Raw genomic sequence first — 21,692 nt, forward strand, 5'->3', positions numbered from 1 at the left:
ATAGGGGAGGGAAATTGGACTTAAACAAATCATCCAGTACAGGTGTTATCCTAATTCCCAGATAGACAAAACCTGCAGGAGACCAGCGAAATGGAAAGGACATCATTATACTGGAAGCACATGTTAAAGAGCCCAGGGGCATGGCTTCAGATTTTTCAAAGTTAATTTTGTATCCTGAAAAAACTCCAAAAGATGAAATCACCCCGATCAAGCAGGGAATAGATATTTGGGGGTTGGACAGGTGAATTAGTACATCATCTGCATATAATGTAATTTTATGCTCCCTATCGCCAACAAAGACACCAGATATTAATACATTCTGCCTTATTGCCTGTGCTAGTGGCTCAATAGCAATATGGAAAAGCAGGGGACTAAGTGGGTCACCCTGTCTATTGCCACGGTGGAGGGGGAAGTTGTTAGATCTCAGCCCATTAGTCAGGATCGCTGCCGTTGGTGAGTTGTAAAGGATCCTGACCCACCTGACAAAGTTACCCCCTAACCCAAATTCCCCAAGAGCATGGAACAGGTACTGCCACTCAACACGATTAAATGCTTTCTCAGCATCAAGAGAAAGTACAATGGCTGGGTCCCTGCCGCTCTGGGTTAGTTGGATGATGTTAAGGAGCCTTCTCATATTATCTACTGAGTTCCTACCCTTGATGAAACCGGTTTGATCTGCTCCAATAATACAAGGCAAGATCTTCTCCAAGCGCAGTGCCAGTATCTTAGAAAGCAATTTCTGGTCGGAATTGAGCAATGCGACCGGGCGATAGGATGAACACAAGTCTGGAGATTTTCCTTTTTTGAGAATGAGAGAGATGTTAGCTTCTCTAAGTGATTGGGGAAGTATCCCATTTTCATAAGAGTGGTTGAGCATAGATAGTAATGGGTCTAATAGAATATTACTGAATTCTTTGTCAAATTCACACCCGAATCCATCAGGCCCAAGAGCCTTTCCTGTTGGCATGTTTTTCAGAGCATACAATGCTTCTTCTCTGGTCAAGCTGCAAACATTGTTCCCTTGTGGCTTTAGGAAGATTAAGATCTGCAAAAAAGTGCTGCATGAGGATGTGAGCATTATCAGGTTGATCCGATTTATATAAATCAGAATAAAATAGCACAAACTGGTTATTAATGGATTTAGTATCAAATGATCTAGCACCATTGGGGTCTAAAACAGAAACAATATTTTGGGAGTCGGCTCTTTTCTTTACAAGATTGGCAAGGTATTTTCCAGGTTTGTCTCCCCACTCATAAAGTTTCTGTCTTGCAAATTTAAGAGAACGTTCAGAGTCCTGAATGAGGAGGGTGTTAAGTGCAGTTCGAGTATTAAGAGTCTCTTCAAGTACCTCTGGATCTGGGCGTGAGACATGTGTTTTCTCCAAATCTGCCAATTTGCACTCCAAGAGCTTGTACTATTCATTTTTACGATGTTTTTTTGATGCAGCAAATGACACGACCAGTCCGCGGGAATACAACTTGCAAGTCTCCCACAGAACAGAGGGATTTTCTGTAGAAGCTGAATTAATAGAATAGAATATTTTTAATTCAGAGAGAAAGTAAGAGAGAAATTAGTTATCTTTAAGGAGAAGGGGTTGAAATGTCCAATACTTTAAACAAACTTGATCTTCCGAGAGTGAATAAGTAAGATAGATAGGTGCGTGGTCTGATAGAATTATATTGCCTATCGCGCATGATTTAACATTAGACATGTTCAATGAGGGGAAAAAAATGGTCTATTCTTGTGTAACTTCTTGTGTAACTTTTATTTAGAAAAAAAAGTAAAGCCTAGGTCTGAGGGATGAAGTGACCTCCACACATCCAAGAAGCCAACATCATGACAAACAGAGGTGAGAACCTTGCCTGTCTTGAGGGAGGGTGAGAGCCTGGTGGACGTTTGTCCAGGGAGGGATTAAGGTGACAGTTAAAATCACCTCCTATAATGGAGTCATGAGACATCAGTTCTGTGAATTCTGTGAAACATTTGGATAAAAAATCAGGGGAGTGGCTTGGGGGAAAATATACATTCATAAATGTCACCTCTTTACCATGAAGCACTCCTTTAATAATTATGTAACGACCCTGACTATCCCTAACACAATTGAGACCTCTAAATGCTCGCTTCCTATTAACCAGAATGGCAACACCCCTACTGAAAGAGGAATATGATGCAGAAAATACCTGCCCCACCCAATCTCTCTGCAATTTCTTGATATCCTTGTCCTCCAAGTGTGTTTCTTGTAGGAGAGCAATAGATATGTCTTCCTTTTTTAAAAGGGATAACATAGCTGTCCTCTTAGCAGGTTTTTGAAGACCACGAACATTCCAGGAGCAGATTTTAAGATAATTAAGATTAGACATGATCTATAAATGCTGAGTAAATTAAAGCGAGGTGGAAAATACAGTCCACAACTCTCAGTCTACACCAGTCAAAAGAATGAATATTACCAAACTTACCCATATTTAGGAATCATTTTACATAAAAGGATGAGAACAGTTGAGCCGACACCAAATTGAGTAATTTTCTTTCTATATGTAATGCCATACTTTGAGCCAAACAAAAACAACACACAAAACTGGCGCAACAGCAGCCAGTAAAACAGAAACCTTAAGGGCCAATCCCCAATTAAACAGGGGCTACACACACTACCAACACTTTTCAACCACATACCAGAAAGCAGACTGGTTGTGCAATAAAGAAAAATAACAAAAAAGAGTCACTTCGCCACCCAGTGACAGGCAAATAATAAACTTTAGACAATTGAAATAATCATTTGTAGGCTAGAATTAAAGGAGCATCAGTCACCCCCAGTGATGAGTCGGTGCAGTAGCAGTCATTTAGGCAGGGAGTCAGTGAAAGCCCGAGCCTGCTCGGGGACAGAAAACTTTTTCTTGGAGCCTCCGTGGGATACCTGCAGAGTGGCCGGGAACAGCATGGCGTAAGGTATTCCCCGCTCCCGCAGCTGCTGTTTCACTGTGTCGTATGCCCTGCGCCTTTTCGTCACCGCTGCGGAGAAATCACTGAACAATGAGATCCTGGCTCCGTTATGTTGTAAACCTCCATTCTGGCCGAGTCGTCGGGCAGCTTCCATCACCCTCTGCTTGTCTCTGAATGCGTGGAAACATAGTAACACAGGTCTGGGTCTCCTATCCGGGTCCGGAGTCGGCGCGAGGGTCCGGTGCGCTCTTTCCAGCTTGATCCGGCCGGCTTTAGTTTCCATTTTAAGGACACGGGGCAGCCAAGTCTCAAAGTACTCCACCGGATCACCCGTCTCTGTGCCTTCCACCAGACCGACAAGCCGAATGTTAAGCCACCTGTTGTAGTTCTCGGCCATGTCCAGACTTTCCGTCAGAGCGCCAACCTGCTTTTCCAGGGACACAATCCTTGGCTCGTATGCGGCAGCGGCGCTCTCCGTGGCTAACAGCCAAGCCTCAGCGTTTTCCAGGCGGCTCACCGCGGATTGAAGTCCCGCGGTGACCTTGTTGACAGCCTCGGTTAAGGGACTGAGTTTTTCATCAATCACCTTAACGATATTTGCAGTCATTATATTAAATGCCTTGGCAAGAGCTGGATCGACGCCTTCCCAGGTGTTCTGTGGCGGCTGGTCGCCATCTTGTGCGTCTCCTCCGTCGCCAGACTGCGTGTCCTTTTTGTCTTTATTTCCTCTTGTTCTTCCCATACTGTCAAACGACTCCGGCCAGAAGTTTTCCAGTGACATAACCTACTACACTCTTTGGAAAGCCTATGTCGTCCAAAAATTTTTATCAGGATAAGCCATAAATTGCCACCGAGTGGCGGAGAGCTACAAAAAAGCGTCTGCTCACACCACCGCCATCACGTGACCCCCTTCTTGGACCTTTTAACTCCAGTCTGGAGGTTTCAAGAGAGGTTTGTCAACTGGGGTATTTTTTTAAAAATTTTTGGACTTCTGTCCTGTTGTCACTACATGGCGTGAAGTTGAAATAATGAAGTGAAATGCGATCTGTTGTAAAGATAATCCAGGTCAGTCGGGCTCCGACATGCAGAGCTTGAATGCTCATTGCGTGAACACATAAAATTTATTGTGGCTCATTCAGTCTTTCACAATATGTATGTTGCAAAAGTTGATTGTGTAAATAAGACAAATAGGCCGGGAGCCAGGTCCACCCCTCGGGATGTTTTTTGCTACCTATTTTTTTCACTATTATTTCCAGTTAGCCTATAAATTAAGCCATCACAAGTTGACACTGACCACTCCCAACCCGGGCCTGTTGGTCTCAGAAGCTTGATGCTGTCTGTTCCCCTGACGGGACAGCTTCAAGTCTGTACTCACATGTGGTGGGCGGTCCACCTGACTGGACCACCTCAGGACTGTAGAGATCTGGAGGAGGCGGTCCACCTGACTGGACCACCTCAGGACTGTAGAGATCTGGAGGCTGTCCACCTGACTGGACAGCTTCAAGAATGCACATATCTGGGGTATTTTGTCCATCTGACTGGAAACTCATCTTCTGATGAACCATCAGATGATGTGTCTGTTTTAACTTCTTTCTCAGAAGTTCGGGTTTGTAACCCAATAGGTTCCGTTTAAGGAGCCTGATCGTCCCTGACCTGGACCTCCTGTCACAGGCGGGAGTTAATCCTCAGCTGTGAACTGTAAAGTTGCAGCTGAGAGAGCTGCTCTTGAGCTTCGAAAGCTTGCAGCTCGGCCTTGCACTGGTAGAGCAGTGCAATGTGGCCTAACACATCTGGAATGGTGAGCTCTACCTGAGATGTGGGTTCCTCACATAGCTTAACAGCTGCCTTATCTCTGCTTCACGAGTCTCTGAACTGTAGCTGTTGAGGTTTCTTCTCTCCTGTGTGGAGAGGCATAGGAGACCAGCGACCACAGTCTGCAGGGCTGGGTCATGTGGCTCCCGAGGAGTCTCTGCTCAAAGCACGCAGTGTCTCTGACTACTTGTTGGGATTTATGGTTGATAATTAGCATTAAAAATTATTGTAAGTAATAGATTACTGAAAGTAATAGATTATTGGAAGTAATTTAGGAAATTTTTTTATTATTAATGGAAGTAAATGGTAATTTACTCATTAACAACTCCTAGAGTAATTGAGTAATTACTCAAAAGTTAATAAATTATCAAAAATTATTAATGAAAAATTATTAATTTGAATCAATTGATTATTTGTCAAATACTAATGGAATTGGGGCACCACCAGCTAAACTGGAAATAGCTAATACCAAATATCAGTCTCGTTTTTCAAAAGGTTATTTAAGTTAGTTAATATCTAACCCTGTGCAAAATATAACAATCTTAAATAACAAGAAAGGTGTGAGATTCGAGCACAGACTGCTACAAACCAGTGAATTGTCAACAATAATTACCAGGAATCGATCAATTCAGCTAAAAGGTGTTTATTAACCAAAAATGCATTAATTCGTAAATAATTCAGAAATTATTTATTAAACCAACACAATCAAGTAACAAACAGCATCTAACACGGACATCTAATCTACTAAACAGCAAACACTATGTACAAAGAAAGAGGGTGTGTGTGTGTGTGTGTGTGTGTGTGATTGTGTGTGTGTCTTGGGAGTCTGAGTGGGGATACAATGACCACAAGTGTCCACCAGGTGGCGGCTGACCTTGGAGGGTCAGTGCGAGTGGGTGTAATGATCTTGAACGGACGCCAGAAGGGAGGCAGGGGTCTGGTTCGGGGCGGTGACTGTGACCACAAGGGGCGCGCATGGAGGGAGAGCGTGATGACTCAATGTGACCACCAGCTGGGCGTAAAGAGAGATTGCGATGACCCACACAGCCATGAGGGGTGTTTGACTCATTCTTTCTGAGGGCACGGCGGTTGCTTGGCGACCAGATAAACAAGACGTCCATCACCAGCATGCGCGGGGGACGCTCGGAGCAAGTAGTCTCATCGAGGCAAAATCATTACTGTAACGCTGGAGTTTAACTGGATGTTGAGACATGTAGTCAAACTCCAGTGATGATACGGTGGCACAAGTTAGCGGTTCGGATGCCAAATGTGAGAGCTTATCTCGGTCAGTTAACACACGCGGCACAAGGCACAACAATAATAATTATTATTATTATCCAGTAAATTACTCTGTTGTAAAATAGATTAATCAGAAACCCTTAGATGAAGGCTGGATAGACATTGAAAAAACATTCTGTGAAGCTCTACAAATCAGAGATCTTCCTTTCTCCAGTCCTCTCAAAAAACACAGCTGCTTTAAAAGCATCAATATAAACACATCTCTGACAGCTTGGTGGGAATGTCTTAAAATTAATGGATATTCACTCATCCCCTTCAAACCCATCTGGAACAATCCTGACATCCTGCGAAGAAAGAAACCAATAAACTTCCCAAGATGGCAAAACAAAGGAATAACAAACTTAGAATAACTTTTATTCCATTTAATGATCTAATAGAAACATATGGTATCACTATAAACTTACCTCAGACACTGACAAACCTCCTGAAGCACCAAAACCACTTTCTAATATCGTTTCAATCTTGTCATGTTCAAATATCTTAATATCACTTCCCACCTCCAAATGGGAAGAAGATCTCAACATCAACACAGACCCAATGCTTTGGTCATAAAGCTGTAAAAGTACATTCAAAATGAGCAAAACCACCAATATACAGCTCATACAATACAAGGTCCTTCGTAACTTCGTAACTACACTGTGATCTCCCTGATACCTGTCTACACTGTGATCTCCCTGATACCAATCTACATGCACTGTGGCTGTGTACACCAGTCCAAACATTCTAGCAAAAGATCTGTGAAGACTTATCATAATGCTTGGGCCACCCCATTCCAGTATCACCTGCACTTTGCCTGTTAGGTGAACCCACAGAAATTAAAAGAGAAGAAAATGAGTCCTTCATGCTCCTGGCCTCCCATAGCTTTGCAAAAAAGGCGATCTTCATGAACTGGCTCCAAAAGTAATATGAATATATAGTTATTTAAAGACTTATTTCGAAACAACATCACATTGGAGAGAATGCTTGTAGGAAAAATCATTTGGCACAATTTGAGTTGACACGGTCCCCAATAATTAAATACACCATGTAGCCCTGTGGGGGGGTGGTGGCTCTGTCCTGGAGTTTAGCGGTGAGTCCGAGATGAGTGCGGGGGGTGTGCTCGCAAAGGCATGGCGCTCCCGAGCGGGGATGGGTTGTGTTTCTCCCTTCCTTTTACTGTTGGATTGGTGGAGGATGGGATCTTGTAGTGGCCTGGTGGGGGCCCGACAGGCAGTCTGGGGGGTGAAAACCATCCCCCTCCCCCTAAGTTGTGTGTGTGTGTGTGTGTGCACGTGTGCGTATGCATGCATGTTTGTTAATCTACAAAATCATGTTACTCTCTAGATAGAGCTCCTCAGCTGCCAATCGCCAATCGCTGCCGATCACCATTATCAATCACATGGATTGGCTGAAATTTTTCAATTTAGTTATGATGAGCGCCACTGGATAGATGATTTGGAAAAAAGGAATGATAAAATCACTTTAATTTAGACAAAAGGATGGTTTTACTTTTTCAAGAGAAAAAATACAAAAACCTTGCAAAGAACAACTGAAAATCACTTAAGATTACCTGCTATCAGTAATGCAATCTTTAACAGGTTGAAAATGTTTAGGCTCTAAACAGGCTAAACAGTGCAAAAGAATCAAAAAAATACAAGGCAATATATCTCAACACTGCCTAAATCAAATAATGTCAAAGAAAAAAATCATCTTTATGCTTACCTTTCTTATAATTTACAAAAGAAATGTCTAAATCTGCATCAATCCAGTGAACTGTTAAACTCAGCATTGACACAGGACTGACGTCCGAGCTCCATATATCACTGGTGAAAGTTACAGAGTATGAGAGACCTTTAAGGAGACATTCAATGTGACAGTACACTGTGTGGAGCTCTGGCAGGGCTACGTCTGTGTAATGTTTACGTCCCGGTAGCACGTAGCGGGGCTATACATGAGAGACCCGGCAGAACCCGGTGTCTTCCACCACTGAGAGAGGCTGGTCATCTCGTCCCATGAATTCAATAATTTCCCTGGTTATTTGCTGAGCCTTCTGACTGTCATGCTCATGAGGACGAGTGTTGCCCAGCGTGAGCTGTGTTAATCACCATCTGAAAACACACCATAATCCATCAAGTGTTTGTTCTTTAAATGTCGGATCAAGTTTGTTGTGTTGAAGTTAAAAGGCTTCAGCCTTTTAACTTGCTTCTCCCGCCAGGTATTTTTCTGTTGCAGGATGCAAACTTTACATCACTCTCAGAGATCTTAAAGTTCCACACAGCTGACATGTTTGTTGTTGTTGTTTGCAGCCGCATGCCTGTGCAGTGTAAAGGAAAGGGGGCGGGGTTTGTAATTGGCATTGGTTTGTAATCAAGGGTATTGTATGTTGTCCCCCACCCATCCCCCTACCACCTCTCTCTTTCTCTCTCTCTTTCTTTTCTCGTCTCATAGCATTCCACTCCGGTCGTGTACGGCAGCCATGCCAACTTCTAAAAAAGGCAGCGACATGGGGAGACTCTTAGTCTCCTCTTAATGCAAGAGCAATAACTGTTCTGATATCAGAAGGCCCTTGTAGGGATTTCTTACCTCATAAGGATCACTAGTTATGTTGTGGTTGGCTATCGATAATTATTAATAATGATCAAAGATAGTTATTAATAATGTTATTGAAATTTAATCTGTATCAGATACCTCGGAGCTCCACCTGTCGTAACAGGAAATGATAGCCAATTCAGTTATATCAGTCTCAAAAGATATACTAAACAGTTAATCAGGAATTTGAATGAATAGTTAAATTAATTACAATTACCAGAATTAACTATGAAGCTTGAAGGATTTTGGAGTTCTTGACACAGAAGAGGTCGACATTTCATTCACCTTTGTGCACATTAATAACACAGCAAGTATGATTCCAAAAATTATATTTATTTACAATGAAAACAAATAAAGCACAGATTCTAACTACCTATATACAGCTGGGTGTGTGTAGGTGCGTGTGTGTAATTGTGTCTTCTCCTGTAGTTAGCACCTCCTGCTAACTGTGGTTGCTGGTTCTGCAGGCTGAGGAGAAGAAGATGAAGTTGATGTTTCAGGAGTCCTTCTTTGCAGCTCCTGGTTGTTCCTTTTGTCCAGACTGAGGAGCTGGTCGCTCAGGTCTGTGATGGTTTTCTTGCTGGTTCAGGAAAACACAAAGAAGTTCTGTGAGGCGTCGTTTCCCTGGTCCCGTCCTGGAGAAACCGGTTGGTTTTCCTTGGTTGATGGGAGATCAGACTCTGGGTGCTGGTCTCTGGGTCCTGGGAAGGTCTGAGCAGAGGAGTTGAGGAGTGAAGGCCCCTGGTTGCAGGCCTCTGGTGTTAGCTGTATGCTAACGCTGGGTGAGCTGAGCTGCCGGGAAGCAGCTCTTCCAACAGTGTTCACAGGAGAAAGCTCGCTGCCAGACTCACTTGCAAGACTGGTTTTTTCAGGCTTTCGTTGCAAGTGTGTGGCTTTGAAGGTGTTGAATCCTGAGAGCTTCAACCAAGCAGTGACTGGCTGAGTGAACGGGGGAAGCATCTTTTCAGCAGAAAACGGGGGAGGGTTAAAAGATCCCCCCACTGGGTGTGATGGTCAATCACATTCCTGGGTCAGAATTCATATGTCATGACTGTGTATCATGACATGTGAAAATTGTCTTTCCCTAGGAATGAACAAACTTTCTGTGGTCTTGTGAGATCCCAACACTCTCAATCACATCAAATCGTCTGCCCATGCTGCTGAACAGGACATGGGAAAAGAAAAAAGAAAAAAACAATAGCCTGTTGATATGTACAGCTATGTTCAGAATAATAGCAGTCCAACATGACTAACCAGATAAATCACTGTTTTTGGTATAAAACATAATAATAAATGGAAAATAATTTACCAGCAGGTGTAGTAAAGTCAGAGGAACCAACAGACCCAACTTTGATGATATGAATACTCCTGGGTCTGTGTAATTGACTAATTAAATAAAAGGGGCATGTTCAAAAAAATAGCAGTGTGGAGTTCAATCTGTGAGATCATTGATTATGTGAAAGAAACAGGTGTCAATCAGTGAGATCATTGATTATGTGAAAGAAACAGGTGTCAATCAGTGAGATCATTGATTATGTGAAAGAAACAGGTGTCAATCAGGTGGCCCTTATTTAAGGATGAAGCCAGCACATGTTGTGCAGGCAATTCTCTGTGAAAACTGACGAAAGATGGGTCGTGCCGAACATTGTTCAGAAGAAAAGCGTGCTTTGATTAAAAAGTTGATTGGAGAGGGGAAAACGTATAAAAAAGTGCAGGAAATGATCAGCTGTTCAGCTAAAATGATCTCCAATGCTTTCAAATGGAAAGACAAACCAAGGAAGACTACCATTGGAATGGACCGAAGGATAGTCAGAATGGGAAAGACTGAGTCAAGGGTCTGCTCCAGGAGATCAGAGACGGTCTGACGGTTCCTGTGAGTGCTGGGACCATTAGAAGACGCTATGTGAGGCTAATCTACCAGCAAGAAGCCCCCGCTAAGTCCCACTGCTGCAAAAAAGACATGTGCTGAAGAGGATTGCATTTGCCAAACATCATGTTGACTGGCCTCTAGAGAAATGAAGAAACATTTTGTGGACTGATGAAAGTAAGATTGTTCTTTTTGGATCCAGTTTGTCAGACGACCCCCAAACCCTGAATACAAGCCACAGCACACTCTGAAGCTGTTTCTCTTACCATGGTGTCGGGCCTTTATATCACATACCAGGGATCATGGATCAATTTGGATACATCACAATACTTGAGGAGGTCATGCTGCCTTATGCCGAATGTGAAATGCCCCTGAAATGGGTGTTTCAACAGGACAATGACCCCAAACATACCAGTAAGCAGCCAAATCTTGGTTCCAGACCAACAAAATTGAGGTTCTGGAGTGGCCAGCCCAATCCCCGGACCTTAATCTGATTGAGCACTTGTGGTGTGACATTAAATTTGCTGTTTCTGAGGCAAAACCCAAAAATGCAGAGGAATGGTGGAAGGTTGTCCAATCTTCCTGTTCAGAGGTGCCAGAGGTTGGTTGACTCCATGCAGCACAGATGTGCAGCAGTTATCAAAAACAGGGGTTATGCAACGAAATATTAGTTAACTAATTGTCAGGATTGCTAAATGTTAATATTTTTTCAGTTTATTTAGTAAATATTTGAGTTTGTAATGAGAAATGCCGACACTGCTATTTTTTTGAACACAGAAATATCACCTTTTCCTTCATATTCTGTAAAGTAATTAAATATTGATACTTTTTTCTTCATGGTTTGTTGTGCAATACCATGTGCAGCGTTCCTAATGAAAGAACATAATAAATATTATAAGGATTTTGAGCTTTATTCACTTTTTTAACAACACTGCTATTATTTTGAACATAGCTGTAAATAAGGAAGTGACTGCAAACTGGACCCTGGCTGAGAGACCAGGTGTCCATTGTGATTGGCTCAGAGTGCAGCACAGGAAGTGGGTCAGTGGAGGCTGTTCCCAAGAAGAATGGAAGCACCCAGAGTTGATAAATTTGGTTGTTCGTGTCGATTCACTTTTTCCCAGCCTGGATAATAATAATAACAATAATTTACCCCGGGGATTAATAAAGTTCTATTCTATTATTATATTCTAAATATATGCTGATGCCAGCAGCTTTAAAATAAAATCCCCTTACCTGCAGCCACACTGAAGAGGACCCCCGTAGCCTTGCACAGAAACGTTCGCAGACGCACAATCCCAGGAATCTTCACACCGTTCAAGTAACTTTTGATTTCTGGGATCCCCGAACCTGCAGCCACTGGCTAAAGGACCATAAAGACCAGGTTAGCTCATGATGCTGTAGGTTAGCAATAAGATCACACAACTGCTTTAAAAAAGGAACAAAACACAATCTAAAGCTGCTTCGAGGCCTCTGCTGTGGTAATACCAGCTTCTCTGTTCAACAATGGAAGATGAGAATTTCTGCGTTAAGTTTCAGACTACTGGAGAGGTCAGGAGCTAAAATCTCAAAATCAATAAGAGGATTTACAGTTTCTTAGTTCTTCTATCTGATGCAGAGCAGCAGGGAGTCTAGTGTCTTTAGCAGTTTCAGGCCAATGCTGAAACAATCTCTCACTCTCAAACTAAATGAGCGTGTTGAAGTCTGCAAAATGTGGCCCAAAGAGCCATTTTCCTTTTTCAAGTTTCAAGGACAATTTAGAACTGTAAACCTCTCTAAAGTATTTTTTAGGTTGTTGTTCTTTTTTTTCTTTTGCCATTTCAGCTGTTCTCTATTTTAGATGCCCTATAACCACAGTTCAGTATAGTCTCTATGGACATGTCAGCTTCAAGTGAAAGTAAATGAACTGAATAAGTAAACAAACACAAATTGAACCAAATAATAATGCACTGGTTTTATATAGAGCTTTTCTAGGCACTCAAAGACGCTTTACATTGCATTGCATTATTCATTTATTCCATACTGGTAAACTACGTCTGTAGCCCTGGGGCAGACTGACGGAAGCAAGGCTGCCATTTTGCGCCATTGGCCCCTCCGACCACCACCAACCATTCACTCTCACACTGCATTCACACAGGCAGTTCAGGGTTCAGTGTCTTGCCCAAGGACACTTTGGCATGTGGGCAGGCAGAGATGGGATCGAACCTGCAATCTTCCGATTGGGAGACAACCGCTCTACCAACCGAGCCATACCGGTGAATTTGAAATATGAATGATGAAAAAATGAATTTTCATATTTTTGTCTGTGAGAATAGTGGATTAGTGTGCTCTGTATAACTCGAGTTTTATGTATGATCTTTATGGCCCTTTTATTGCAGTGTAGAGAGATTTTAGCGTACATTTGTAAGTATTACCCGAATCTCTGCAGAATAATTTAAGTACAGGTGCATCACAAAAAAAATATAAGATAATGAAAAGTTCAATATTCCTTGACAGTCATTTAAGAAAGTGAAACTGTTATTTTATATGTATCATTACACAAAGATTGAAATACATAAAATTTCTTGCAACTGTGATGATTATGGCTTACAAACAAGCTTCAACTGCCCCTGGAGGCAGGGGTATATGCAGGAGAAGTTCAGGCTGATCCTTGAGCTGAGAGAATCCACTAACCAGTCAGTAAGAAAGGCTAACATCAAAGTCTCTACAGGCCGAGAGTGGAATACTTAAGTTGAAGTCTACCGTGCCGTCGACAGACTCCAGCATCAGGAGATTGTTGACAAGATCCAGCTAGGAAGAACAGGACTCGGCTGCGGAGAGGCCCCCCACTTCTGGTCTAAAGCCAACCACAAGAAGAGGAAAAATATAGTTGTGGTGAAGGTGACGAAAATGGGGGAAGAGCGCCAAAAGATCAAGGCTGTGTCACAGGGCCGTCAAGGATGCTGGAAAACTTGGGAGGGAGTGACCAACCGAAACCTAACTTGGTCAGACCTGTGGTAGATTCCGCAGGCAAGACTCAGCTTCCTCATTCACGCTACCGATGACACAATCCCCTGTTCTCACAACACCCACCAGTGGTTTGGGAATGAGGAATGCTAGCACCTCTGCAATGCCCAGAATGCAAGCCTCCAGCACACCCTGTCAAGCTACAAGATTGCACTCTCTCAGGGGCGTTACAAGTTGCGCCACAACCAAGTTCTGAGGAAGTGAGCCGAGGTGCTGGAGAGGTGTCGCCAGGATAACCAAAAGTCACCACTGGCAGTGAAACACATTTTTGTCACAGAAGGCAGGGGATGAAGCTACTTCAGGACAAGAGAAAGCGCAAGATCCTTTTTCCCTGACCAGGAGTGGGACATGAGGGTTGACCTTGGCAGACAACTTTAGTTCCTCACAGAGATCACCACTACATCCCTCCATCCTGACGTTGTCGTTTGGTCGACCAATGCAAGGCTGGCATACCTCATCGAGCTCACAATTGCACAGGAGGATGGGATTGAGGCTGCCTTTGAACGAAAGAAGGCCAAGTATGCAGAACTGGCTGCCGAGTATCGAGAGGCTGGCTGGAACACCACTCTGTCTATCCTGTTGAGGTGGGATGTTGAGGCTTCGTGGGAAGTCAACCATTCGCCTCTTGAGGGACGCAGGAGAGAACCGAGGAAAGCTAAGAAAAGCAGAGAAAGAACTGGACGAGGAGGTGGAAAAGGGCAGCTTTTGGCTCTGGCTGAGGAGGAAAGACATGTGCTGGGGAAAGACCAACTCACCCCAAGATCAGTCGCAGGGGTAACATCCACTAGATGCAGGGAGTGACAGGGAGACGGTGCTGCTCAGATTGAGAACATTTTGCACTCTGTCACAGAGAATGGACAGCTTCACATCACCTCAGCTGTGGGAGCAACATCCGCATTGGTGCAGCAAGTACTTTTGCGTGATGACGTCACATACCTGCGTCATTCACAACCCTGCCTACATTTTATAGTACTCTCAGTGGTTGGACCTCCAACAGAGTTTGGTCTGTGTGTGCTTTGTCTTGCGTACCGTCCTGGTCCACCTCCATCCGGCACGTACTACACAGTAGGACAGAAGCATGAAAGTCCCTCTAATGACATCTATTGAGAACAGGCTTGTTTTGTGTCTCTATGATTAAATGCTAATGAGCTGTGTCTGTCCACGCCTACTCCACGTCTGTTTTCCAGTAGTGTTTGCGCGGAGAAAAGAAATTGGACCCAGTCATACTTTAAGAGGGCAGAGCTCATCCACCTGTGGGAGGGTCAAAGGTTATTTCCCCTGGTGACAACATGAAGGGAAATCTTCATGATTTGCCTGTATTCACTATGAAGTGGAGCAAGCGAGCGAGGGAGATCACTTCTGAGGCGTCATACACAGGCTATGGACACACATTATTGTAAAAGTAAAGTATAGGAAATTTTGCATAATATGGGACTTTTAAATCAGCCAAAACCTCATTGGGAGCTGAAATGTTTGCTGCTTACAGCTGTTTACACCTGCTGCAAAACAGAGCAACACAGAAATATTATAAAAAATATAAGAAATTCTTCTTTGGTTGAGAAAAAACTGCCAATTGTATAAGCTCTGACGGACATCAGCAAACCCATTCAGCCACGCCTCCGCTGTTTACAATCAGGAGCAGATGTTAGCACTGGGCCGCACGGGGGTACTCCCTGTAGAAAGACACCAAACTAAGGAGAAGGAGAATTGGATGCAGAGCTGGAAAGATGCGCTGTGAGAAGAAAATACAGTACAAACTCTGTATACCATCTGTCATCCTGGGAAATGTGAGATTTCTCCCTAAATAAGATGGATGAGCTAACGGTGCTAACCAGGCTGCAGAGGGAGTATCGGGAGTGAAGCTTTATGTGCTTCATAGAGACTTGGCTGAATGAGCTTTCACCAGACATACACATCACACTGGACGGAAAGTGAAGGAAAGTGGTAAGAGGAAGGGAGGGGGCTTGGCGATGTTCGTGAATGACAAGTGGTGTAACCCGGGACACATCAGGGTGAAGGAGCAGCTCTGCAGTAGGGACATTGAGGTGGTACCGGTTAGCATACGTCCATAGTACCTACCGAGGGAATTCTCACATTATTGCTATAACTGTGTACATTCCTCCATTGGCTGACGCTGCTGCAGCCTGTGAGATCCTACACACCACAGCGTCGAAGCTTCAGGCGTCCCATCCCCAGTCCCTCATCCTCATCTTCTGTGACTTCAATCATGCGTCCATTCTCCCAAACATCACCCACTATGTGAAATGTCACATCAGAGACAATAGAACTTTGGAATTACTGTATGCAAACACCAAAGATGCATACAGCTCATCACCCCTTCCCCTGCTCGGTCGTTCTGACCACAACGTGGTTCATCTGTCCCTCGTATACATACCAATGGTGAATAAACAACCACCTGCCAAGAAGGATGTATGGTGCTGGTCTAAGGAGACCAGCATGGCACTGAGGGACTGCTTCGACACAATGGACTGGGATGTGCTGCGTGAACCTCATGGGGATGACATCAATAGCCTGACCACGTACATCAACACGTGCGTCACAGAAGTTAATATTTCTGTGTGGAAAACACCATTACTACTAGGAAGGTACGGTGTTTTCCCAACAACAAACCACGGCTAATACCAGAACTAAGAGCCCTGTTTAACCAGAAGAGGAGGGTTTTTAGATCTGGAGGCAACGAGGAGCTGAGAAGAGTGAACAGGAAGCTGGAGAGGGAGACAAGGAGAGGCAAGGACAGCTACAGGAGGAAGTTGGAGGTGCGCCTCGAGGGGGGCAACGCAGAGAGGTTTGGAAGGGCTTGAAACCCATCTCTGGCCACACCAAGGTCAGCGGGAGGTGCCCAGAATCTGGAGACCAGGACTGGGCCAACAAGTTGAACCGGTTTTTCAACAGATTTGACTCTACCAGCCCACCCTCTCCCACCCACCAGAGCCCTGTTTTGTCCGTGCCATCACACCTACACGTCCCACCTCCCCGAGACACCCATGTCACTAACGACTGCCTCCTCACACCATGTCACCCCCTCCACCTCCACCCCCTGCCAGATGAATCACCATACTCTGACCACACTCAGCAGGAGTCCCACCATGGCTCCATCCCCCGCTTAGTCATTACTACGGAGCAGGTGAGGAGGGAGCCGAGGGGAACAAAGACAAGGAAAGCCACTGGCCCTGCTGGCATCCACTACAGACTGCTTAAAGAGTGTGTAGACCAGTTGTGTGAAATTATGATGCACATCTTTAACTTCAGCCTCAGCCTGGAGAGGATGCCACTCCTCTGGAAAACATCATGTCTGTTCCTAAGACCTCGCACCTCAGGGAGCCAAACCACTTCAGGCCAGTAGCTCTGACCTCTTACCTCATGAAGACCATGGCGATTGTGCTCACCCACCTCCTACACCGGGTGAACAGCAAGATGGACCCCCTGCAGTTCGCATACAGACCAGGCGTAGGTGTGTCATCTACCTGCTACACCGGTCACTTTCGCACCTGGAGGACACCGGGGTGCATTGTGAGAGTGATGTTCTTTGACTTCTCCAGTGCGTTCTACACAATCCAGCTAGAACTGCTCAGGGGGAAGCTGGTGGGAGCTGGAGTCGACCATCACCTGGCTGCATGGACCGTTGACGACCTCACCAACAGGCTGCAGAATGTGAGGCTCTGGGACTGTGTGTCTGATGTGGTTGTCTGAAGCACGGGGGTTCCTCAGGGTACAGTGCTGTCTCCGTTCCTGTTCACACTCTACACATCAGACTTCACTCACAATACTGACAGCTGCCACCTCAAGAAGTTCTCAAGTTCTGCCACCTCCAGAAAGACTCAGTCATCATCGGATGTGTGTCAGACGTGGATGACCAGGAATACAGGAGGTCATCACCTCCTTTGTCTGCTGGTGTGAACAAAGCTACCTGTGCATCAATGCTGGAAAGACAAGGAAGGTGGTGACTGACTTCAGAAGGAAACCTCCACAACCTGTACCAGTGAGCATCCAGGGCCTGGACATCAAGATCGTGGAGGAGTACAGGTACCTGGGTGTTCACCTCAACAACAAACTGGACTGGTCACACAACATGGACATACTGTACAAGAAGGGCCAAAGTCGTCTCCACCTACTGAGAAGACTGAGGCCCTTCGGGGTGTGCAGGAATCTGCTGAGGACTTTCTATGACTCTGTGATGGCATCAGCCATCCTTTATGCTGTGGTCTGCTGTGGCAGTGGATTCGCAGTGCGGGCCAGAAAGAGACTGAACAAGCTTGTCAGAAGGGCCTGCTCAGTCTTGGATTGTCCCCTGGACTCCATTAAAGAGGTGGGTGAGTGGAGGATGTTGGCCAAATTGACATCCATCATGGACAACCCCACTCAACCCCTTCATGAGACTGTGGGAGCCCTGAGCAGCTCATTCAGCAACAGACTGCGGTTCCCACAATGCAAGAAGAACTGCTACTGCAGGTCCTTCATCCCATCTGTCATCAGGCTGTACAACACCAGCCTGAGCCAACAATAACCTGGACACAGTAGTCTATCGTCACTTAATAATAACTATGTCACTTTTTGCACAGGTCACTATTTCCTTTTTCAGTGTTGTATTTTAAACCCAAGTCAAATTCTTGTTATTTATTAGACTTACCTCCGCCACACTCTCTACTGTACCATTTTAATATGTATATTCTTATTTTTTTATCTTAAGGCTGCGACTGTAACATGTGAATTTCCCACACATGGGATAAATAAATGTCTATTCTATATTATATTCTAAGTTTGAGAATAGCCTGTTTTTAGAAATAGATTTAGTGCATTAGTTGTGATTAAAGACAAAACAGGATTTGAAAACCTCTAAATGATCAAACTCCTAACATATTTAAAAACAGAGCACTCCGCAGTTAAGATTATTATTTGGAAGCATTTAGAGTATCTACTAGTATATTACTAAATATACATACTAATAATTAGATGTAACATTTTGATACCTTAGGGTTTTAGGCTATATTGTATGATTACTGCATGAACTTTAACTGACAGTCCCGTTATTCTCTACATTTATGGCTGTGACTTTCTTCTACAGATTTCTCTGAAACATCTGCAGTGGAAAGCATTTTTATCTTAATTTGATTCATTTTCAATGTGTTGCATGGAAATTTAGATATTTGTGAACAGCGCTGCTAATAACGCGTTAATTAGTAATGTGTTACTCTCATATGACAAATCATATATCAGATTAAAGTTACTTCTCCAAGTCACTGCATTACTATTGTAGCATCGAGCAGGACAAGTTTCTTGTGGGAGCATTGGTGAAGTAACTAATTACTTTTTAAAGGAGTAACTCATAATCAGTAATCAGATTAGTTTTTAAAGTAACTGTGGCAACACTGTTTATGAATGGAGTATGTTTGAAAAAGTCCTAATTCAAATAGTGCCTCAATATTCCGATTGCACAAAATATTAATTTGCTCCTATTTTCCATTATATTTTCTAAATGTACATTTGGCAGGTAAAGATAAGATCTGGATAGTTTGCCTTGCTAACACTAATACAATATACAGGATGGAAGAAATGTTTTACATAAATACAATACAGTGGCTTGCAAAAGTATTCATACCCCTTGAACTTTTCCACATTTTGTCACATTACACAACACAAACATAAATATATTTTATTGGAATTTTATGTGAAAGACCATCACAAAGTGCCACACAATTGTTAAGTACAAAGAATATATATGACTTAAATTTTTTTTCACAAATAAAACACTGGAAAGTGCAGCGTGCAAAAATATTCAGCCCCCTTTTCTCTGAGTGCAACCAATTGCCTTCAGAAGTTGCCTGATGACTGCTGAATGATTGAATGTTGACCTGATGACTAAATAGAGTCCACCTGTGTGTAATCTAATCTCAGTACAAATACATCTGTTCTGTGACGCCTCAGAGGTTTGTTAAGAGAATATTGGGGAGCAAACAGGACCATGAAGTCCAAGGAGCCAGACAGGTCAGAGATAAAGTTGTGGAGAAGTTTAAAGCAGGTTAGGCGATAAAAAGATTTCCCAAGCTTTGAACATCTCACGGAGAACTGTTCAATCCATTATCCGGAAATGGAAAGAGTATGGCACAACTGCAAACCTACCAAGACACGGCCGTCCAGCTAAACTTCCAGGCCGAACAAGGAGAGCAGTGACCAGAGATGCAGCCAAGAGGCCCATGGTGACTCTGGACCAACTGCAGAGATCCACAGCTCAGGTGGGGGAATCTGTCCACAGGACAACTATTGGGCTGCACTCCACAAATCTGGCCTTTATGGAAGAGTGGCAAGAAGAAAGCCATAAGAAGTCCCGTTTGCAGTTTGCCAGAAACCATGTGGGGGACACAGCAAACATGTGGAAGAAGGTGCTCTGGTCACATGACACCAAAATTGAACTTTTTGGCCTAAATGCAAAACCTTATTTGTGGCGGAAACCTAACACTGCACATCACCTGAACACACCATCCCCACTGTCAAACATGGTGGTGGTAGCATCATGCTCTGGGTGCTTCTCTTCAGCAGGGACAGGGAAGTTGGTCAGAGTTGATGGGAAGATGGATGGAGCCAAATACAGGGCAAGAAAACCTGTTGGAGTCTGCAAAATACTTGAGACTGGGGCGGAGGTTCAGCTCCCAGCAGGACAACCATCCTAAACATAAAGACTTGAGACTGGGGCGGAGGTTCACCTTCCAGGAGGACAACCATCCTAAACATAAAGACTTGAGACTGGGGCGGAGGTTCACCTTCCAGCAGGACAACCATCCTAAACATAAAGACTTGAGACTGGGGCGGAGGTTTAGCTTCCAGCAGGACAACCATCCTAAACATAAAGACTTGAGACTGGGGCGGAGGTTTAGCTTCCAGCAGGACAACCATCCTAAACATAAAGACTTGAGACTGGGGCGGAGGTTTAGCTCCCAGCAGGACAACCATCCTAAACATAAAGACTTGAGACTGGGGCGGAGGTTCAGCTTCCAGCAGGACAACCATCCTAAACATAAAGACTTGAGACTGGGGCAGAGGTTTAGCTTCCAGCAGGACAACCATTCTAAACATAAAGACTTGAGACTGGGGCAGAGGTTCAGCTCCCAGCAGGACAACCATCCTAAACATAAAGACTTGAGACTGGGGCAGAGGTTCAGCTCCCAGCAGGACAACCATCCTAAACATAAAGACTTGAGACTGGGGCGGAGGTTTAGCTTCCAGCAGGACAACCATCCTAAACATAAAGACTTGAGACTGGGGCAGAGGTTCAGCTCCCAGCAGGACAACCATCCTAAACATAAAGACCTGAGACTGGGGCGGAGGTTCACCTTCCAGCAGGACAACCATCCTAAACATAAAGACTTGAGACTGGGGCAGAGGTTTAGCTTCCAGCAGGACCACCATCCTAAACATAAAGCCAGGGCTACAATGGAATGGTTTAAAACAAAACAAATTCATGTGTTAGAATGGCCCAGTCAAAGTCCCGCCCTAAATCCCATCAAGAATCTGTGGCAAGATCTGATAACCGCTGTTCACAAACACTCTCCATCTAATTTGACTGAGCTTGAGCTGTTTTGCAAAGAAGAACGGGCAAAAATCTCAGTCTCTAGATGTGCAAAGCTGGTAGATACATACTTGGGGTATGTATCAAGGCTTGCAGCTGTAATTGCAGCAAAAGGCGGTTCCACAAAGTATTGACTCAGGGGGGGCTGAATACTTTTGCACGCTGCACTTTTCAGTTTTTTATTTGTGAAAATAATTTTAAGTCATGTATAATTTTGTTTGTACTTCACAATTGTGTGACACTTTGTGTTGGTCTTTCACATAAAATTCCAATAAAATATATTTATGTTTGTGGCGTGTAATGTGACAAAATGTGGAAAAGTTCAAGGGGTATGAATACCTTTGCAAGCCACTGTATATTCCAGGTCATATTCTTTCTAATACATCTTTGGATGACGTGCAGGATTTCCTGAGATGGGAATATAGTAAAAAGATGTACTTTATGTGAGTAGCCTCACCTCAATGAGGACGAGCACACTAGCAATGAAGCCGAAGGTCATGTTGAAAGCCAGAAGTTCCAGCAGAGACAGAATGAGACAGCCTTTGTCACTGCACCTTTCTATAGCTTCACACATTCAGTCAAGGTAAAATGAGCACATTTATCAAAACAACACTTTCTGT

The 21,692-nt window shown here is 44.0% G+C and overlaps 1 protein-coding gene across 1 annotated transcript in view; it reads right to left on the reverse strand.

Annotated features, from left to right (window-relative positions):
* Positions 1-21,692, reverse strand: part of clcn6 (chloride channel 6) — a gene marked incomplete at its 5' end in the record, with an annotated part of 99,449 nt that overhangs the window by 66,892 nt on the left and 10,865 nt on the right. Inside the window, 2 exons of the mRNA XM_080495964.1 lie at positions 11,721-11,847; positions 21,530-21,636. Of these exons, the coding sequence (XP_080352090.1) occupies positions 11,721-11,847; positions 21,530-21,636 (234 nt within the window). The remainder of the gene's footprint in view (positions 1-11,720; positions 11,848-21,529; positions 21,637-21,692) is intronic.

Source organism: Blennius ocellaris, assembly GCF_963422515.1.
Source record: "Blennius ocellaris genome assembly, chromosome: 5".
In the NCBI taxonomy this organism is placed as follows: Eukaryota; Metazoa; Chordata; class Actinopteri; order Blenniiformes; family Blenniidae; genus Blennius; species Blennius ocellaris.